The following is a 22761-nucleotide window of genomic DNA, read 5'->3' as shown; positions in this document are numbered from 1 at the left end:
AAGGACTAATGGATGAAGTTACAAACAGAAAAAATATTGGATCACTTCACTATATAAGGAAATTAAACAAGGGAATAGATACTGTTCAATATATTTAAAAAAAACCTTAGACTGCAAGACATCTAAGTTTACCAAGGCAGGGTGATGAGAGAAATCTTCAGGACAGTACTGTAGTGGTGGATGTGAGATGGTAACATTGTATCCATAAAACATATAGCTATTTAATCTTATAAATTTTTGTTACCAAAGTAGGATTAAATCAAAAAATGCATTCAAACTTGTATTACTTTCTCAATAGCTTAAAAACATTACCAAAGCCCAAACACCCATATGCATATAGGTCTCGTCAGAGATCAAGTTTCTAGGATTCTCATAGTCCACTTGTTACATTAAAAGTAAATCTTTCTTATAAGGGGATAGTCATGGAGAGTATCATGCTATAAGTGAAATGATTCAGAAAGAGAGGGATAGACATAGAATTACTGCACTCATTTGTGGAATATAAAATAACATAATATGAGACTGACATCCAAGGACAATGGATACTCCATAGTTGGAAGCCTGTATCATGAGCTTGCGGAGAAGGCAGCTGGAATAGAGAAAGGATCACTAAGTCAATGATGGTTGGAGGGATAGTTTTGATGGGACATGTATGCTGAAAATAGATAAGGATCAAACTTGATAGCCTCTCAGTATCTATATTGTAAACCATAATGCCCATAAGTAGAGAGAGAGTATGGGGTAAATTGTCTGCCATAGAGGCAGGGAGATGGTTGGGATGGCATTGAGGGAAGGATACTGGAGACATTGTTAGAAAATGTGAGCTGGATGAGGGATAAGTGTTTGATCACTATATAACTGAAACTCAAACATGAAAGTTTCGTAACTAAGTACCTCATGGTTATTCAATAATGAATGAATGAATGAATGAATAAATAAATAAATAAATAAATCTTCCTTGATCTTTACATTTTTCCACTATTGTTTTTTTTAAAACTTGTTTTTACAAGTCATGACGGACCCTCTTCTCCTAAAGACTTTGATTCCAGAAGTTTTCTAACCCATTTTGGCACCCAAAGCGGTTTCTTACAGCAATGCACTGGGACTGTGAGCTGGGCTACAACTCCGCGCTGCCCGGGGATGGATTTTTCCTCTCCACCCTGTTTTTCTGCATGGAAAATGGAAGCAGCAATATCCACGTGGCAAGAGCCACCTTCTAAGACTCCTAACCCAGAGGTATACGGTTTTTGCAGTTGGTGGCTCATAGGCGATATTGGGAAGTGGGCGTTACCGGCACGCCTCGGCCCAGATAAATCCGGAACTGCTGAGGGTGAAACGGACCCTCTGCTCCTAAAGTCTTTGATTCCAGAGGTCTTCTAACCCATTTTGGCACCCAAAGCGGCTTCTTACAACAATGCACTAGGACTGTGAGCTGGGCTATGCAATTTCTGGCAGAATTTTCCCTGGACTTTATACAGAATTCCAAAACTGTTTTGTCAGCCGTTATGTCTTAATTGTCAGCAATGTAAAATGGTTCCTTTTTAGCAGGTCTGACTTTGGGGGGAAACTCCAAACAATAACAGTGAGTCTTTTGTTGAAATATTGAAGGTAATCAAAGTAGCAGCCATTTCTCTAGACTGTGAATTAAGCCATTGTCCCACGCCCGGCCGAGAAGAGGAAATATCCCTCTTTCCCGGTTGTTTCCCATTTTCAGGGAGGAACATGGCGTGGTGTCCACCATATTATGAGGCGCGGGAAGGGGGATGAGAGGAAAAAAAGGCAAAGAAAAAAAGAGTTTTCTACTTGGAGCAGTGGGACTACATATCTCTTCATTCTAAGCAATGGAAAACTAATTATCAAATGCTTCCTTGGAAGTAGGGCTGTCTTTCTTGGGGGGAAACTACAGCAACAATAGTGAGTTTTGTGTTGAAATACGGAATGTAATCAAGGTAAAGAGAAAATGAAGTGAAATTAATCAGTTTCGCAGTTGGGGGTGGGGGGCGGGGGCAGGAGGTAGACTGGGGTTTTTGGTGCTGGAATATGAGCACTGGTGAAGGGATAGGTGTTTGAATATTGTATGACTGAGACATAAGCCTGAGAACTTTGTAACTTTCCACATGGTGATTCAATAAAATAATAAAAAAACTTGTTTTTATAAGTCAAAATTGGACCAGAGAGATAGTGCAGATGATAAGGAGCTTGCTTTTCATCTGGGGCATCAGGTGTCTAGCCCACAAACTATACATGCCCCCCCCCTTAATAAAAAAAACAAAACAAACAAAAATAAACACCTGAGAACAGATCCAAAAGTAAGCCCTTGGCATCATTGGTCCAAAATTGACTCAAAAAACACATAATTATAAATTATATAAATTTGGGACAAATAGATAAACCAGTATCAGGCATGAATATTCATATTTCATCCAGCTCTTAAGGAAAAGACTTGGTCCAGATAATCCAGAGATGTAAATAATACACATGTTGCATAATCTAGTCAGTATCACTCTCTTGTTTGGAGTAGTCCGTAAAAAGAATGGCCATGTTACTTTTTGCCATTTTCTTTGGTTTGGTTTGGGGACCACACACTGTGGATTTCAGTGCCTACTCCTTGCTCTGTGCTCATGCATCATTGCTAGCAGGGCTTTGGAGGCCATATGTGGTGCCAGGAGTTGAACCCAGATCAAGTGCCATACAAGTCAAGCATTCCATCTGCTCTACTATTGCTCCGGCTCTCGTTCATGTTATTTTGCAAAGAAAAATAATCTATCTGTTAAAAAACACTTCTAATCCAAAAATGTCTACAATGGGAAACAAATACTGCTTTAAACCAGCTCCAATTATATATGCCCAGAAAACAGTGAACTCATAATATTTATTTCCTATCAAAGTCTTCTCTTATTTAAGATTAAATAAAATTCAATTTTGTGAGCTATTTGAAGCAAAAATATTAGGAATATAAAGATTTTTGATAAAACTAGAAGAAATATCTTGCCTAACCACTAAACATAAAATTTATCTTACCAAGATAGAACGTGATTTAGTGAATTATCATGTTACTATTAGTAGCAAAGCACGGTAGTACTGTCGTCCTGTTGTTCATCTATTTGCTCCAGCAGGCACCAGTAACGTCTCCATTGTGAAACTTGTTCTTACTGTTTTTGGCATATCGAATATGCCATGGTTAGCTTGCAAGGCTCTGCTGTGTGGGCGGGATGCTCTCAGTAGCTTACTGGGCTCTCTGAGAGGGATGGAGGAATCGAACCCGGGTCAGACGCATGCAAGGCAAATGCCCTACCTGCTGTGCTATTGCTCCAGTCCGATACTATTAGTAATACTACTAAACCTGCTTTTGTATTTTAACTCAACGGACAAAAAAATTTTGGACTTTTAGTTCTATATCAAGTTTAGGAAAAGTTAACTAATTTGCAAGACACTTGAAGAATCTCTTATTCCTTGCTAATTTCTAACAAATGGTGGTGAATTTGTTATTTCAAAAGGTCATACATTTTGTAATTTTAAGTGATTTACAAATCTAAAAATTAGGGTGACATTACAAATATATGCCATTATGTTGAGTGAAAGACAGTACATATTGTTAGTTTATGAAATCTTGTTACGTATATATAATTCTCCCTTTTACTCTCTTGGCAGTTATTATATTGCATTGCAGTATTTCCTACATCTTTGTCTTCTCCATTAGGCTGCCAATACCTTAAACACAACGACTTCACTCTTCACATCTTTATACAAAGAATTTTACAGTGTTTCTGCAAACGCTGAAAACTAAATGTTATTTCAGATAAAGTTTTAAAAGCTATATTTGATTCAATAACTAATTCAGGGTGCAGTTGGATTTTAATTTCTTCCTAAAAGTACCAGGTATTATATTAAATGCACGTGGTACCAGATTCTTTTGAAGCTTCTTTAACAGAGTACTCAAAGAGACATAATAAAATTTCAGCAGAAACTGATATGCTGATTGAGTCCATTTCTGAAGGAGATTAACATTCCTTAACACAAAAAAAATGTTTCAGGCATTAACAAATAACAGCCATAACACTGGAATTTTATGTCTTTAAATTTAAATAAATTCTAATGAGAATAGAAGAGAAACAAACATGACTTTAATATGAGTCCTGTAGAGATAAATGTTTGGTTTCAGACATCTCAGGTATAGATCTCTTATTTTTCTGTATGGTTTAAGGTCCCAAAGCCTTTTTTTATTTGTCAAATTCTATGGCAAATATAAGATAAAGTAAATCATGTTTACATTTATTCTAAGAAGGCAATTTCCATCCATTTTTATAAATGACAATAGGGATTCTTTCCAAATTTACTCTGAGCTGAAAATTAGATACCAGATCAAAAATTTCTGTCTAAATTTGTTAATGGCTTTTTCAGGGATTCCAGGATTCTCTTACCCTTCGTTAAGATTGTATTGCATTTTAAAAAGGTAGTATACATGGAAAGTACCATGCTAAGTGAAATGAGTCAGAAAGAGAGAGACAGACATAGAAAGATTGCACTCATGCAAAAGAATGGGCTTAGACCTCGACCTGACACCATGCACAAAAGTCAGATCAAAATGGATTAAAGACCTCAACATCAGACCAGAATCCATAAGGTACATTGAACACAAGGTTGGCAAAACCCTCCAAGATATTGAAGCTAAAGGTATCTTCAAAGATAACACGCAACTGACCAACCAAGTGGAAACAGAGATCAACAAATGGACTACATTGAACTGAGAAGCTTCTGCACCGCAAAAGATACAGTGACCAGAATACAAAGGCAATCTACAGAATGGGAAAGGATATTGACCCAATACCCATTAGATAAGGGGTTGATATCAAGGGTATATAAGGCACTGGTTGAACTCTACAAGAAGAAAACATCGAACCCCATCAGAAAATGGGGTGAAGAAATGAACAGAAACTTTCCAAAGGAAGAGATACAAATGGCCAAAAGGAACATGAAAAAGTGCTCTACATCACTCATCATCAGGGAGATGCAGATCAAAACAACCATAAGATACCACCTCACACCACAGAGACTAGCACACATCCAAAAGAACAAAAGCAACCACTGTTGGAGCGGATGTGGAAAAAGGGACTCTTCTACAGTGCTCCTGGGAATGCAGATTGGTTCAGCCCTTTTGAAAAACAATATGGAAGCTTCTTAAAAAATTAGAAATTGAGCTCCCATTTGACCCAGCAATACCACTTCTGGGAATATATCCCAGAGAAGCAAAAAGCATAGTCGAAATGACATCTGCACTTATATGTTCATCGCAGATCTGTTTACAATAGCCAGAATCTGGAAAAAACCCGAGCACCCGAGAACAGATGACTGGTTAAAGAAACTCTGATATATCTATACAATGAAATACTATGCAGCTGTTAGAAAAAAAGAAGTCATGAACTTTGCATATAGGTGGATCAGCATGGAAAGTATCATGTTAAGTGAAATGAGTCAGAAAGAGAGAGACAGACATAGAAAGATTGCACTCATCTGTGGAATATAAAATAACAGAGTAGGAGACTAATATCCAAGAACAGTAGTAATAAGTACCAGGAGGTTGGCTCCATGGCTCGGAAGCAGGTCCCACATTCTGGGGAAAAAGGCAGCTCAGATATAGAAGGGAACACCAAGTAAAATGTGGCTGGAGATCCCGCTCGAGAAGGGAGATGAAAGTAGACTAGAATCTGAACACAATGGCCACTCAATACCCCTATTGCAAACCATAACACCCAATTGGAGAGAGAGATCAAAAGGGAATACCCTGCCACAGAGGTAGTGTGGGGTGGGGGAGAGATGGGATTGGGGGTGGGTGGGAGGGACACTGGGTTTATTGGTGGTGGAGAATGGGCACTGTTGGAGGGATTGGTATGAGGGAAAAACAAGCTCTAAAATGTGTAAATCTGTATCTGTACCCTCATGGTGACTCACTAATTAAAGAATTAAAAATAAATAAATAAATAAAATGGTAGTATACAAAGGATGTTATATCTAACCTTAAGACATTTCAAGTGGGACACGTTATGATGTTTAAATATTTTGTTGTTAAAGTGCATTGGAAATCAATCTGCTAAGATAGTGTTATTTTTATTAGAAAATTATTGAGAATATATTCATTTCAACTGCCATAAAATTATCAACCTTAGTATAATAAGGATTTGTTTATCAAATTTAGGGCAAAATTTACCTTCAAAAAAGAAAATAAATGGAAAATATCAGGGAAAATAAATTGGATTTTTGTGTAATTTGTAAATGGTTTTAGGGAAGGTGTGTTGATCCATACTTCATTGTACTGAGGGTTTATGCCTAGCTCTCTGCTTAGAGGTTACTTCTAGTGTGCTCAGAAGATCCCTGGCAACAGCCAGGGATCACCCACTGAAATATTTCTCCAGTCCATAGCATTGTTCTTATGCTCATATATTGCTACTTATATCTTTTGGCATATATGCTTGCTTTATATTTGCATTAGTTTTCAGATTGTTTTTCCAAAAATATATCTATCTTCTCTAAAATAGAGTTATTTGCTCAATTTTAATATTTTATTTTATTTTATTCTTTTTGGATCACACCCGGAAATGCAGAAGGGTTACTTCTGACTCGTGCACTCTGGAATTACTCCTGGTGGTGCTCGGGGGACCAAATGTGATGATGGGAATCGAACCAGGGTCAGCCGCATGCAAGACAAATGCCCTACCCACTATGCTATCACTCCAGTTCCAATTTTAATCTTTCAATATTGCAATGTAAACACAATTTAACAACAACCATAGTGTCATCATTATGTAAGGGAAAAATTGTTAGTGATTAGTGAATTACACTATGGGAAAGAGAAAACCAAGATGCTTGCTTTACAGACACAATAAAGTACCTGTTCTGATGCAAAATTTGCGAATTAAAATGTATTCATTTATCACTGTATCAATGTATCACTGTCATCCTGTTGCTCATTGATTTGCTCAAGTGGGCACCAGTAACGTCTCCATTGTGAGACTTGTTGTTACTGTTTTTGGCAAATCGAATACAACACCAGTACCTTGCCAGGCTCTGCTGTGCTGGTGAGATACTCTCGGTAGCTTGCTTGGCTCTCCAAGAAGGGCAGGGGAATCAAACCTGGGTCGGGCACTTGCAAGGCATATGCCCTACCCACTGTGCTATTTGCTCCAGCCCATGTTATAATCTACTGAAAATTCGGGTATGCAGGTTTTGTGACTGAAATCTCCGGCTTTCACAGAGTTGGGGTGGGCTACCTCCCAAACTTTTCAATACACACAGAAGCACTGGCAGTCAACCCCAAGAACCAACGCCAGCGACACCCTGTAAATTCTACTGCAGGCCTTGCTTCAGAGACCCATACATAAATCTTGAAAGAGATCAAAAGCTAAAGACAAACATTGACTCCCAGGAGAAACCACAGAGCCAGAGATCTCTCCAGGCGCCATACTGAGCCAATTTCACAAGGGCACCCCAAATGAAGCACATGCAGTCTCCCCGACTACTCCAGATGGAAATCCGGTGACCAAGAGCTTCCACAAGCAAGGCCCAGGTTCCATAAATAAATCTCCATGCTGCATGGTGGAAGAGGTGCCGGGCTATCTCTCCCCAGCTACCTGTCCACTCATCAGCCTCACTATCATACCCACAATGTGTCTCCAAGCGCCATCTTAGTGCACCAACATCCCTGGTCCAGAGACACAGCAGCAAGTGCCAGAAGACACCACAGAACCGGAGATCTCTCTGAGCTCCCATACCAAGTCAATTTCACTAGGGCACCCCAGATGGAGCAGGTGCAGTCTCTCTGCCTACTCCAAATAGAATCTCGACTACCAAAGCTTCCACAAGAAAGGCCTAGGTATGTGTGTTCCAGGAATAAATCTCCATGCTGCATGGCAATTGAGGCACCAGGTTGTCCCTCGCCAGATTCCCGCCTTCTCGTCAGCCTGAATGTCACCCCCACAACGTGCCTCCAGGCATCATCTTAGTGCACCGACAGCCCTCTTCCAGAGATGCAGTGCCCTATAGAAATGTCTCCACAACCCAACTATTTATAATCTAGAATTCCAGAAGCACACAGTGTGGCAACCAAGATTTTCAAAATGAACAGTGAACAATAAATGATATAGCATCTGCCCCTGGCAGGCAGACTTGAACGGTGGTGGAAAAAATCGAGCAAAATATTGCCTGCCATGGAGGCAGGGGGAGGCTGGGAAAGGGGGGGTATACCGGGGATATTGGTGTTGGGGAATGTGCACTGGTGGAGGGATGGGTGTTTGATCATTGTGTGATTATAACCCAAACATAAAAGCTTGTAGCTATCTCACAGTGTATCACTCACTATATCACTCTCATCCCATTGTTCATCAATTTACTCGAGTGGGCACCAGTAACGTCTCTATTCCTCCCAGCCCTGAGATTTTAGCAGCCTCTCCTTACTCATCTTTCCCAACAATTGGGGGCTCTGTGGTGCTTAGGAGTAACTTCTATTATTACAATAACTATTTCTGGAATATCCTGTTTGTTATTTTTAATTGAGTTCTTTAGTGGCATAGAGTAATATATATGCATACATATATGTATGTTTATATATGTTTATATATATAATATATATATACACCTTATATATTATATAAAAATATACTTATATATAAATATATATTTATATATAACTATATATAAATCATATACATATGTTTATATATTTATATATAATATATTTATTTATATAAATATATATAAATATATATATACACCGCTCGGAGTGCCCGGCAAGTTACTGAGAGTATCCTACATGGGCAAAGCCTGGCAAGCTACCAGTGGCATACTCGATATGACAAAAAAAATAAAAATCTCACAATGACTCAATAAAATTTAGAAAAAAACCATAATGCCCAAAAGTAGAGAGAGGGAAATTGTCTGCCATAGAGACAGGGTGAGGACTGGGATGGGGGGTAATGGGGGGATATACTGGGCTCACTGGTGATGTAAAGTGGGCACTGGTAGAGAGATGGGTGTTCAATCATTGTATGGCTGAACCTCGAACATGAAAGCTTTGTAACTGTATCTCATGGTGATTTTAAAAAAATAATAATGTGGAGTCTCTTGCCTGTGCACTTGGCTGTTTTTCCTGGGGCCCCTCAGAGGGGATTGGCTCCAGCTTCCCTTCCTGCTCTGAGCAGAGCTCCCGGCAGCCGAAGACCTCCCGAACCTAGCCACAGCCATGCTCAAGGCCCCTCTTCACACATTCGGACAAGCCTCATGCATTAAGGTACCAGCAGAGGAACCCAGGTGTGTGTAATCCCATCAACGACCAACATTCAGAGACTTAAAAGTAAGATCCCAGAAGTGGAGCCTGGCAAGCTACCCCTGGTGTATCTGATATGCCAAAACCAGTAACAACAAGTTTCACAATGGAGACATTACTGGTGCCCGCTCGAGCAGCTAGATGAACAACGGGGCAACACTGCAGTGCTACAGTGCTACTCACTAATGTTGTATTATCTTCAAGATTAAGAAAGGTCAATATATTTAGTAATTAGTTATCACAAATTGACTTTATTGATTGATTTTCTAATAATTCTATTTGCAATCCTATTAAAAGTTTAAGATGAAGTAATATGAAATAATTTGTTATAAGCCTGCCAAGGGAGTAGAAATAGAAGCCTCATAATTATTACTGCAATATGGTTCAAGTACAAAAAGTAATTTAATACAATACAATTTAGATGGTAGAGTTCCAAAGTTTGTTATATAAATTAGAATAGGCAGTATATTATATACTATATTATATGAAATGATTTCAATTTTCTTATTTACATAGGATTAATAGTAAAGAAACTAGTTACTAAAATTGATGTTTGTTGATTTACCTTCTGATAATTTTATCTGCCTTTTCTTTAAATTTTGTTGGAAAAAGCAACATGAAATAAATCTGTTACATGTCTACCAAGAAGGCAGTCTGGCAGGGACCTTTGGGACAATGGTCATGGGAATGGTGTTACAACATCATATGCCTGAAATAATTCTATTATGCACAAGTGTGTAAACCACTGTGTCTTGATAAAATAAATGAATAAATATTTAAAACTGGAAGATTAATGTAACCACTCAAGACAAAAAATCATTCGAGTTTTTGTTTTCTCAAAGCACCTTGTTATTAGTACTCAAGTATTTCCTGTAAAGTTATTTTTCATAAAGTAAGTTCGCGTGATTCATATCCATTGGTGAAAGAGGAATTTATCGAGCTCCAGATATAATAATGTTTTTCTTGTTATCTACGTTTCATCAACAAACTATAACTAACTTATCAACTAATAACTTTATTTTTTGTCTTTCACATAGTTTGAGGTTAAAAATCAGAGAAAAATTCTGTTGGTTTATTTATCTCTCAATTTCATAGCATAAATTATGGCAGTTGGATCTGAAAATATATTTACAAAATTACTTTGTCACTTACATATCTGGTTTCTTAATATTCATTTGTGTCTCTATAAATGATGTCTCATCTCCGAGGTCTTTTACACATGGAATAAGTTTCTCACAGTATGGCTGTTTCAGGGTAATTTAAAATACAGGTGTTTTTGCCCAACCTTCAAAGTCCAAGAATAAGGATGCTATCATTCTGTGCTGGTCAGCATACCCTATAAGCAACCCTGATCCAAAGGGGTAAAGAATGAAAAATCATGTATATATGGTAGAAGTAGAAAAATATGGGGTCAATGTTTCTCTTTGCCATTATCTTTAATAATTTTGAACTTCATTAATATATAAATGGCATCTATCAGTATCACACATATCCCTCTCATATAGAATTTATGTACATTAGACTGGATTTATAAGTAGCAAATACTAAATTAAGCAAGCTAAACTGATGCACTGAGACATATTTCCTTTCCTCTTACAATTTGGAAAGACAAAGTAATATTCTGTCTAATCATGAAGTGCTTCTTAAACATATTATCACATAGATTAGAACTTTAAGGATTTCTAGGGAATATTAAGTATCTTCCATGCAGTCATAGGAGCAATTTGTGGGGAGGGGGTTGGCGGGAGGGAAACGAGGGTCAATCATGGTGGGAAATGGGCACTACTAGAGGGATGGGAGTTGTATCGTTGTATGATTGAAACCTGATCATAAACAGCTTTGCAACTATGTACATCACAGTGATTCAATTAAAAAATAAAAATTAAAAAATAATAATATACAAATCTGTGGTTAAGTAAACTTTCCAATGTCACATATCATACATGCAAAACAAGTATCTGCAGAACTTACATAACATGGGGCTAACTTTAAAATGTCTGAATTTTAAAGTATTAGGATTTGGTAAACCTAAGAATGATGATATATTTGAAAATTCTGATTAGATAGACACTGCTTTTATTGATAGTTATAATTTTTGTTCCATTTTAAGGGTATTTAAAGCTGAATGTGCTTAATGATTTTTACTTTGTCATAAAAATAATTTCTTGAGTGTACATAATCTTTTTTTTTTTTTGCTTTTTGGGTCACACCCAGCGATGCTCAGGGGTTACTCCTGGCTCTGCACTCAGGAATTACTCCTGGCGGTGCTTGGGGGACCATATGGGATGCCGGGGATCGAACCCGGGTCGGCCGCGTGCAAGGCAAACGCCCTACCTGCTGTGCTATTGCTCCGGCCCCGAGTGTACATAATCTTAATTAATTCTTAAAGTATTCCAGATGCAACTGATATGTTCAGATATCCTGACCATCTTTCTTTTTTTTTATACCTGTTTATTCTCAATCCTTGTTATTATTACTGCAGATGTCCCTCTGTCACTGAATTTTCCCACATTTATAGTGCTCCCAGAGTCAGCTTACTAAAGAGGCATAAGAGTTAGTGTCAAAATGGTTGCCAGCTGTGAATAAATGGTGCTACATAAATCTGTGAAGTTAAATATCACCAGTTGTGTGCTCCTTGAAAAGGCAAAAATCTAGTTGAACATATTTTGTTTTACTTTCTATGAATTACATGGTTACTTTAGCATCTTAGCCAGACAGCTTTTCTTGGTTGAAAATGGGGATGTCTCCATATTTCTGTCAATACAAAATTTTTTTGACAGATTGCTGCAAAAAAATGAAAGTTCTTTTTCTTGCCCTGACTGCAAGTTGGGAGAAAATTACCTTAGTAATTTTATAGGTTTATATCATTACTTTTATATTGGTATTGGTATACATACATTTTTGGGGTATACACCTATTAGAAAACACAGTTACAGATGAGTTGAATTGCATATATAGTTGTTGTGCACAATGAACACAAATAAAATATACACACTGCAAATGACCTCTCTGATTCAGAGCAATATTTATATTTTTCTGTTTAAGTTTGCCAAACAGAAGAGGGGAATGAACAATTATTTCCCCAGGACTAATGAATATAAAATTTACTCATGTTTTACTTGAAATTGATGTGTAAATTTTGCTTTTCTCTCCTGAACATAGGTTGTCAAAAATTATTCACTTGAAAATCAATGACAACTAATAGTTCAGTTAATCTTGGCTTCATGTAATTTGTGACAAAACACACAAAACTTGTTGTACTTTTATTCCAGTATAAATGAGAAATATTTAAGTAAAAAATTACTGAACGGGTTATTAACACATCTAGATTTGGCTTTAAGCAAATACAATAACATACACAATGAGTTAAGAGTTGGGAGAACCACAGTCTAATACTACACTAATATCATATATAAATTCCAACTTTCGCAACCTGCTCTTGACAACATATTATGTTTTTGTTTTTTCTTCCATCAAAATATTTCTTTCTAACCTACCACTGCCAATTTGGTCTTCATTCTTTCCCTTTTCCCCAGTTCCTCCCCATTGTACTGTCTAGAAGGCAATAGGAATTCCAAATACTCATGCCTTCCTGTCTCATGTCATAGCTCCAGAGACCAAGATATGTGACATAATGGTGATGTGAGTCACAAGAACATAGTTATTACTTTATCTTCTCTTTAGTACTCATTTTGATACTTATACTGATAGACTCCATTTAAACTATATTATGGTATATATTGGAGGACTCTGCCAAGAAATGCACAGGGGCCTGAAGGCCAATCAAAGAGTCTACACTTGGACATACTTTCAGTGGGACCAGCAGCTCATGCTAGGGCAGAAGTGTCCTGTGCTCGTCAGGCCATGTGCTGGTGGGGACTATAAGATACGGACCACTCGGAACATGTTCAAAAATCAAACCTAGATGGAAACGAATCTAACGCCAAGATTAGAACCTAGGTGGAAGACAACTGCCAAACTATCTCTAAGTCCCAACTTGCAACATTTAGTTTTAGAAAAAAAATAATTCTTAGTAATCCAATTTTATCCACTTATTTTCAATATAAATATAAGTCCCTAATGTTTTTGAGGTGGATTAAAAATTTAAAAATTGAGGCATAACACCCCAAAATATCAAATTAAATATTAGGATCAATTTATCTTTCTTTTCTATAACTGGTAGATATCATTATGGTCTCATATTTTGTTGGGGACTGCAGGGGTTTATCTGGCAGGAGCATCTGGCAGGAGGAAGGCACAAGGTAGAGGAAGGTATTCTACTTTAGGGCTTTATGGGGTCTCTCAGTTAACTGCCCTGGGCTACTTTTACCTCTTGAGTTTGGCTATTTCCTTTGTCACAAGGGCACCTTTGCCTCAGGTCATGCAAAGCTGGTAATGGAATTTTCCGGTTTGTCCAGGGTAAAGGTTTCCGGGTCCTCTTTTGTTCAGGGTCCTGAGCAGTCCCCAACATCATTTCACTGAATAACATACTCAAAAGAAGACTAATACAGTTCCAGCATATTTATTCTTTATTTTCAGAACTGAAGAAATTTTCAGAATTAAAAAAATCAATAAGATTCAACCTCAACAAAATTTCACAGATGTTAAACAACATTGGTTAGATTAAAAGCAACAGTTCATTTTAGAGGATAACACAATGCCTGTGCTCATAACTACCCTGGCAGAGCTTGGGAAACTTTGTGATAACAGGGTTTAAATGGAGCTGGCCCATGCAAGGCAAGCAGCTTAACCCCACTCTGTTTCTTTAACCCCTATAGGCAACAATTTAAATGAGAAACTAATAGTTTACTCTATTTCAATTTTAGAATCTTCGAAAGACAGGATTAGTAACAGGGTACTTAAAAATTTACTTAATGACTGGAGTGATAGTGTAGCAGGAAGGAAGCCCTGCCATGACCAGTTCCACCCCCAGAACTGCATGTGATATCCTAGTACCACCAGAAATAAATGACACTGAAGCAGAGAAATAATCCCTAGTACAGATTTATATGGTTCCAAGCATTTATCCTGAGAGTGAGAGAAAGAAAGGCTCAACTCCATATGTCCTTTATTGGAGTCTGTATAAGACATTACTACCCATAAATATACCTTTCAGTTTTATAGCACCAAATAATTTATGTGACTCATAAATATTCAGGATCTCAAACTAGAAACAAGTTATGAAATTTCCAGTTTGTGCCACTGAAACTATATGACCAGATAATTTTAAAGGATGTGCTGAGTAACACTTTTATTTTCAAAAGTACTTGTTCTCCAGGAGTTAATATTTTCTAAATAAAATTTATTATTGACAAGCATGAAAAGTTTACTGTAGCAACTGCCAATGTAAGACATCTGAGTATCAATCAGAGTTAAAAAGCTCTGTCCTACAGTACACTTAATACCCAGTATAACCAATTAGTACTACTACTCCTTGATGTAATGCAAACTCATTTCCTTAAACTACAATTGTGCTGAGAATTCCAGAGATATAAATGAGCAGACACAAATTTATTTGCATGTAATAACACTAGCAACAAACCTTTTCCAATTTATGAGATTTTCTGCATCTGTTAACAGAAAGCAAGTTTATGTTCTATTATTCCCAGAAGGCAACTTACCCAGCTGGACATCTATAACACTTGGCTGATTCTCCATGGGGAACAATGGCTTTGGGGGCTTGTCTGTGAGCAAAGCTAGAAAAGAAAGAAGGTAATGGAAATATTGAGACAAATTACAAGACAATGAATATTCTATTGTGCATATTATTTACTGTTTGTAAACTTGATGGTATGTAAACATTTATTAGACGGTATTTCTGATATTTCTATTTGAACTGCTATGCTATCTACAGAATATGCATTTCTTCGCACATTTTAGCACCATTGATTCACATAAATAAGAAATTTTGACAAATCACTTTCCAAAAAATCAGACAAATAAGTGATTTGCATGTTCTTATAAGATGTGAGTATAAAGAAATGTAGATATAAGTATAATTACCAAAATTAAGTATCCATAACTAATTTGTGAAATTAAATATTCCTTATGAAGTAGACTGAACTGTCTATAACTCTGAGTTATCCCTCATTCTTTCTATAAACTCCAAACATAATATAAGAAAGCATTGACATTTTCTTTACAACAAGTAATCCAAACCATGATTGAATACTTTTTTGTATACCAAGTTGCATGCAAACTGCTAAAAAAGGAAGAAAAGGAGTCTTTATCCTCTCCCTTAATTTACAATCTAGGGCTATAATAACACATTTAACCCATCCAAATAAGGAGATAAACATAAAACAATACACTTTTTAAAAAATTATTATAGTATTTTAACAAAAAAGCTACGTGAAGGGAGAAAGAAGCTGTAAATATTGGCTGACAAGGTCAAGGAAAGTTTCACTAAGGATATGAATTTACATACAGAAGTAGAGAAGCTTTGAAAAAGAGCAGAAAATAAGGAAGAAGAATTGGTGGAAATATTAAAAATGTAAACAGAACACTGGTAGAATTTAATAAGTATAATGTAAGTAGAGAATAATCTGTTGAAAAAGAGTTAGGTAAGGTATGGTGAAGAGTAAATTGTACATGATATAGAATACCTGGAAATAAAACAAGACAGATAAGATGATATATAATTCAAGAAGAACCCGAGAAACATACAGAAAAATTTAGACATGATATAGTAGACTGGAAGGCTTTTGAAGATTCTTGAAATGATAACAACAAAAGATTCAAGGAAATTGCTATCTAAAATCAGTCACTTGATGTATAGCACAGACCAAAAAAGAACAAAATCAGTCAAGAGGATGTGTAACAATGCTGCAATGGAGAAAAAATGATTGAAAGTAGTGAAGGCTGGGGTGCGGATGAGACAAATCTGATAAGCATCCAGAGGTAAGAAGTGAGTTAACTTAGCATACAAATGCATGATACATTATAGCAACTTTTTTCCAAACTATTATTTATGTCTTAAATTCCTGTACATTGTTTTGTACTGAAGAATTGCTTCAACAATGTAACTGGACTCTTATCTAGTATAGGGAAATGTGAAAATTGCAATAGTCATTTCCTTGGAGAAAGAGGAAAGGATCTGGGTGGCTGAGAAAAATTGGGGAATATGGTACAGGGGTGGTATCTGCAGGCATAGGAAGATTTGATTTTTATTGCATAACTTTCTTACATTTTAAATAGCATTAATGTACTCTGTATTAAATCATAAAAAATAAAAATTAATATAAAATTTACCGCAATTTATTTGTCAAATGCCACTCAGGTTCCTTGTAGATTTAGTTATAAAAATTTGATTCACACACCCAGATTATAGATACTTACCTTGCTAGAAACTATTGACAATATTTTCAAATATGCCTTGCCTACAAATATATGAAATGTGATAGGTGAAAATAACTGAAAATAATATACTTCACATCCAAAGATAGGTATCTCATGTTACTTTACTCAGTATATGAAATTGAAAAAATTGTCCTCCAACTTACCACTTGCTGTTAACTCTGGCTTTATTTATCCTAATTTTTTTTCTGCTAAATGTCAAATTCTGAAGTTATATTTACCAATATTAGTAAGTTTACGAATCTCACATTTATAAGCAATTCATAATTTTCACAGCTTACAGATCCATTTTGTCATCTGGTCTATACAATGACCTTGGAAGTTAAGGACAGTTACAATTATGACCAAATCAAAAATGAAGTTAAATGAAACTATTTGGTGTCCTCCTGTGACCAAAAGTCCCCATTTTCAAGATGAATAGGAAGAAAGATACAAGTGATAGGTAAATACCCAGTAGGGAGTTAATATTTTTGACCTCTTTAACTAGACTCTGTTTAATTTGGTTAAGATTCCTAAGTCAATCCACAGAATGGGAAAGGATATTTACACAATACCCATCAGATAAGGGGTTGATATCAATGGTATATAAAGCACTGGTTGAACTCTACAAGAAGAAAACATCCAACCCCATCAAAAAATGGGGCGAAGAAATGAACAGAAACTTTACCAAGGAAGAAATACGAATGGCCAAAAGGCACATGAAAAAGTGCTCTGCATCACTAATCATCAGAGAGATGCAGATCAAAACAACTTTGAGATACCACCTCACACCACAGAGACTAGCACACATCCAAAAGAACAAAAGCAACCGCTGTTGGAGAGGATGTGGGGAGAAAGGGACCCTTCTTCACTGCTGGTGGGAATGCCGACTGGTTCAGCCCTTCTGGAAAACAATTTGGACGACTCTCAAAAAATTAGATATTGAATTCCCATTTGACCCAGCAATACCACTGCTGGGAATATATCCCAGAGAGGCAAAAAAGTACAATCGAAACAACATCTGCACATGTATGTTCATCGCAGCACTGTTTACAATAGCCAGAATCTGGAAAAAACCCGAATGCCCCAGAACGGATGACTGGTTGAGGAAACTTTGGTACATCTATACAATGGAATACTATGCAGCTGTTAGAAAAAAGGAGGTCAAGAATTTTGTAGTCAAGTGGATGGGCATGAAAAGTTTCATGCTGAGTGAAATGAGTCAGAAAGAGAGAGACAGACATAGAAAGATTGCACTCATCTATGGTATATAGAATAACAGAGTGGGAGACTAACACCCAAGAACTGTAGAAATAAGTACCAGGAGGTTGACTCCATGGCTTCGAGGCTGGCCTCACGTTCCGGGGAAAGGTCAACTCAGAGAAGCGATCACCAACTACATTGTAGTTGAAGGCCATGTGGGGGAAGGGAGTTGCGGGCTGAATGAGGGCTAGAGACTGAGCACAGCGGCCACTCAACACCTTTATTGCAAACCACAACAGCTAATTAGAGAGAGAAAACAGAAGGGAATGCCTTGCCACAGTGGCAGGGTGGGGTGGGGGGGAGATGGGATTGGGGAGGGTGGGAGGGACACTGGGTTTACGGGTGGTGGAGAATGGGCACTGGTGAAGGGATGGGTTCCCAAACTTTGTATGAGGGAAGTATGAGCACAAAAGTGTATAAATCTGTAACTGTACCCTCACGGTGATTCTCTAATTAAAAATAAATAAATTTAAAAAAAAAAAGATTCCTAAGTCAATGGGAGTTATTATGGCAAAGAGCCATGTGGACACATAAGCAGTCAACACATAAGCGTCCCCTCTCCACCTTTCATTCATAACTATATGAATGAAAATAGATGAACTTGCACTTACCCCAACACAACCCAGTGGAATGTATAGGCATGGTGTCTCATTAAATTCCAATATATATTTATTCTTCGAAATTGCCAAGCAGTGAAGGACAATTATGATGAAAAAGCAGTAACTACAGCAGTTTATTTGGACCAGCTCAGAGAAATATTTATAAGCACCCAGAATAATTAAAGCATTTGCAGATTAGCAATTTATGCTTCCAGGAGCAGAAAAGTTCATGTCTTTATTATTTTATCTTAGTGGTATATCTTCTCATCTAAAATTCAGTTACTGTTTGAGAAAATAAGTGTAAAACTGTCAATACCATGTACCTTGCACAACAAAATGGAGATTTTCCATTTTATTAGAAACTTATTATGGATCTCTAATGGGTCTAGTTGAGGTCTGAGGGATTCTTTGAATTTGCTTCTCAAGCTTCATGTTTTGATTGAAAGAATGGGAGCAAACAATGCAGTTTTGTGCTGATGTAACAGTCTGCAATGTCTCCTATATCTTTTCCTCTATAGCTGCTTATGCTTAATTATCCTTAGACATAATCACTCTACTGAGCATATTGTGATAGTGGTCTTATGGTACTAGTGAAGTCACTGTTACTGTTTGCTTTCTTCTCTGCCTTTGACAATTTCCCGAGGAGAATGTCCAAATTAGTTCTTTCTTTTATACTGGAGAAAAGGTTATGCATGTCTGTAAATACAGGTTGATTAGTTTGACTGAAAGAATTATGTGATTTTCATGAACTGAGTATAATAAATCATTAGATTTAATTTTTGATCAAATAAATGTTTATTTAACTATATTGCCATTATATACTATTAATACAAATTTAATTGTTCTCTGCTGTTCATTTTTTGTTTAAATAAAGGTGCTAGATTAATAAGTAGAAAGATTAAAAGGACCGCTTGATGAAAAGGGACTTAATGTATGAATTATATTGCTACTATCATGAAGTTATTCATTAATTTCTGTGAATGAAGCAATTTTAAATTATGCAAATTAAGATGAATTAAATGGATTCCTCAAAATACACTCAATGCAATGTTGAGGTGAATTTTATTGCTATTTTGGGGAACCCACCTAATTGTGCTCAGGTCTTACTGTAGGCTCCATGCTCAAGATCCAACCCTTGCTGTCTCAGGAGACCATATGTGCTATAGGGGCTCAAATCCAGGCCAATCACAAGCAAGACAAGCACCTTACCTTTATCATCACTCTGTCTTTGAAATTAAATTTAATATCCACCAATATGTCCTTCATTTATAAGAATGAATCTGAGTCTGTCACCAGAAAGAATATAAATAAGACATTCACAACCTGTCCCCCAAATTTTGTCTTTCTTTTCACCAACTTTCTTCTATATTTTTAGTACTAGAGTCAAATCATTTACCTCATTTGTCCCATTAATGCACTGAACTAATTTCTAACTTTTTTTCTTATCTTTAAAATCTTTTCCTAAGCTCAGAAAAAATAATGGTAGCTACCCTTTATTTTGTATCTACTGTATGCTTGGCTGTGATCAATTAATATCTTGTAGCCTACTTCTCCCTCTGGGAGAAACTGGCAAGCTACTGAGAGTTTCCTGTCCACATGGGACAGCCTTGCAAGCTTCCCATGGTATATTCATATGCTAAATCCAGTAACAAGCTGGATCTCATTCCCCTGACCCTGAAAGAGCCTCCAGTGAGACATCCTTGGGAGAGCCGAGTCAGAGAGACTTCTAAGATCTTAAGGAATGGACGAATTGAGAGGTTACTGAACCCGCTCGAGAAATCGACGATTAATGGGATTTTGTGATTGTGATGGTGTATGCTTGGCACTGTTCTAAGGTATTTTATGCAATACTTTTTACAAATACTATACCCAAAGTCCAGTAACCTTTTACTAGTAAACAAGATTCTGAGGTAAGTTCTGTCTGATTTCATCATGCTACTAATAATGTATCTCTAAGCCCTTACTTTTCCTTTTCACCACCCCATTTCCTATCTCTTCCAAAAGCCAGTTTAAATCCTACATCTTCTAGACAGGCTTTCCTTTATAACAATCTAAGCTAACCTTTCCTCTCTGAAGTCCTAAGGCATTTTTATTTCTTTGACACATTCGTTTTGTTCAGAGCACATACTGCTCTGTGTACAAATTAAACTTCATTTTATAGGGTGTGTTTAGCCTTTATAAGTAGATTTTCTAAGCTCCTGGAAGTCAAAGATCTAGTTTCTTATAACCCAGTAATTAAGATAGTGTCTGACAACGTATAACATATAAACACAATCACGAAATAAACTTCCCCATAGCATTTATCTGTAAAAACAAGTGCTCCTGTAGTATTCTTAATTTACAGTGAACCAAAACAAACTTGCTAATTTAAGCAAAAAAGGAATTTGTTAGAAATATATCTCAAGAGTGGACAGAAAGTCTGGGGAACCAAATTTAGAGAAAAGAAATAAACCAGACAAGGTTAGAAGTATAGGCAGACGGGATTAAATAACTTCATATTAATCACATCATTGGATTGAATTACTTCAACAGGTTTTACATTTATTTAAGAAGCAGTTCAGCTATGTTGTCCTAAGAATTTTGTTCTTTGATCACTTTTTATCAAGATTCAGAATCCAAAGAAAGTGAAGCCAAATGCTTTGAGTTCCAATCCTAGCCAAGATGGTATCTTGAGATGATGATAAATTCCCTAAAAATATTTCAAAACCTCAGCACAATTCATTTTCAGTGCCAGAGAATTCTCAGTTGTGTGTGGTTGTCTGGTGCATTTCATTATGCTTAGTAGAATCCCTTTACTCAGTTCACTACCTTTCAATATTACTCTTCCCCAGATGTCACAATTAACAATATCTCCAGATATTAGCAAATATCAAGTGTGGAGCAAAACTTTTCCACTGAAATTTGGAAGTTGTGAAGAAAAAATAATGCTAATTGATATAAACATTGCCAGTACTATATTATCTGCTGGTTCTTTGACAACATGTGTTAGATTCGATGTAAATGATATTTCTGGGTGTGCATGGTATTACTGGAATTCCCTGAATTTGAGCTTTGATTTGGCCTTGGGCACACATGGTTACTCTCTGGGCAATGTGTTTGCTTGATTTAAAAAGCTGTATTTTAAATGCCAAAATTTTCTCAAGCCAGTAATCACTGACTTTTTTCATTTGTAGGAAGTGTTTACTGGCTCTTCCCTCAAAAATCACGAAAACTAAACAGAACAATAGCAGTCCTTTAGCCCCAATATGTACATTTTCATCTGTGCCACATACTTTTTTGATATTAAGATGAAATTGGGGATCATGGGAAAGAAGACTTGGGAATATTATCAAAGTGTAAAATTAAAACTTAGGTCCTTACTAAGCAAGTTAGGTCTAGAAAAAGCCAGCTATCATGTTAGTATCCTTAAATGCCCCCTTAAATTATGAAGGGATATTAGCCAAGCCTAACAAAAGTAGTTTCAAGATTTCAGGAATCAAAGAATCCAAAAATGACTGGATACTGGAAATACCATAAGCACAATTGCTCTTTGGGAAAAATATCATTCTCTTAATTAACTACATAGAATTTTTAAAAATCTTTTTTTTTTAATTTTTGGATCACACCCGGCGTTGCACAGGGGTTACTCCTGGTTCATGCACTCAGGAATTATTCCTAGCATTACTCAGGGGACCATATGGGATTCTCGGAATCAAACCTGGTTTGGCCATGTGCAAGGCAAAAGGCCCTACCTGCTGTGCTATAGCTTCAGCTCCTTACAGAGACTTTCTCATTCGAAATAATGATGCTCACATTTTACAGGCCACTTAGTGAACTGAAAGTCATATATATTATGTGTAGCTTATAATTAGAACATGGTATTACTAGTAATTCTTTCTTTTATTACTAGGTTGAGTTCCTTATCATACAAAATCTTCATAAAATACCTTTTTTATGTACTTATTTAAATATTATTCATGGTAAATAATATTATTTAATAAACATTTAATATTAATTTAGTCTTCCAATGATATAAAGACAATTCTGAACCTGAATATCTGTATTATTTGCCCTATGCCTCCTCATTTTATGTAATCCACTTCAAAGTCATTTTCTTCTCTAAACTTCTTTGAGACAGTTCCATATAAAAAATAGGCTACAAAATGCCTTTGAAATTTATCTTTTACTATGATCTTGGGACAGTTGTGACTCCTCACCTAAGTACTTATCTTTTGATTGATTGTCTCTAAATGTTAGAAGTTTGTAAAG

The 22761-nt window shown here is 36.5% G+C and overlaps 1 protein-coding gene across 1 annotated transcript in view; it reads right to left on the bottom strand.

The window, feature by feature from the left end:
• IL1RAPL2 (interleukin 1 receptor accessory protein like 2) overlaps positions 1–22761 on the bottom strand; it is a 663031-nt gene that overhangs the window by 308833 nt on the left and 331437 nt on the right. The window contains exon 5 of the mRNA XM_055121133.1: positions 14938–15012. Coding sequence (XP_054977108.1) covers positions 14938–15012 — 75 coding nt within the window. The remainder of the gene's footprint in view (positions 1–14937; positions 15013–22761) is intronic.

Source organism: Sorex araneus, chromosome X, assembly GCF_027595985.1.
Source record: "Sorex araneus isolate mSorAra2 chromosome X, mSorAra2.pri, whole genome shotgun sequence".
Classification (NCBI taxonomy): domain Eukaryota; kingdom Metazoa; phylum Chordata; class Mammalia; order Eulipotyphla; family Soricidae; genus Sorex; species Sorex araneus.
Note: the sequence above shows the minus strand (reverse complement) of the source record. Positions and strands in the feature narration are given on the sequence as shown.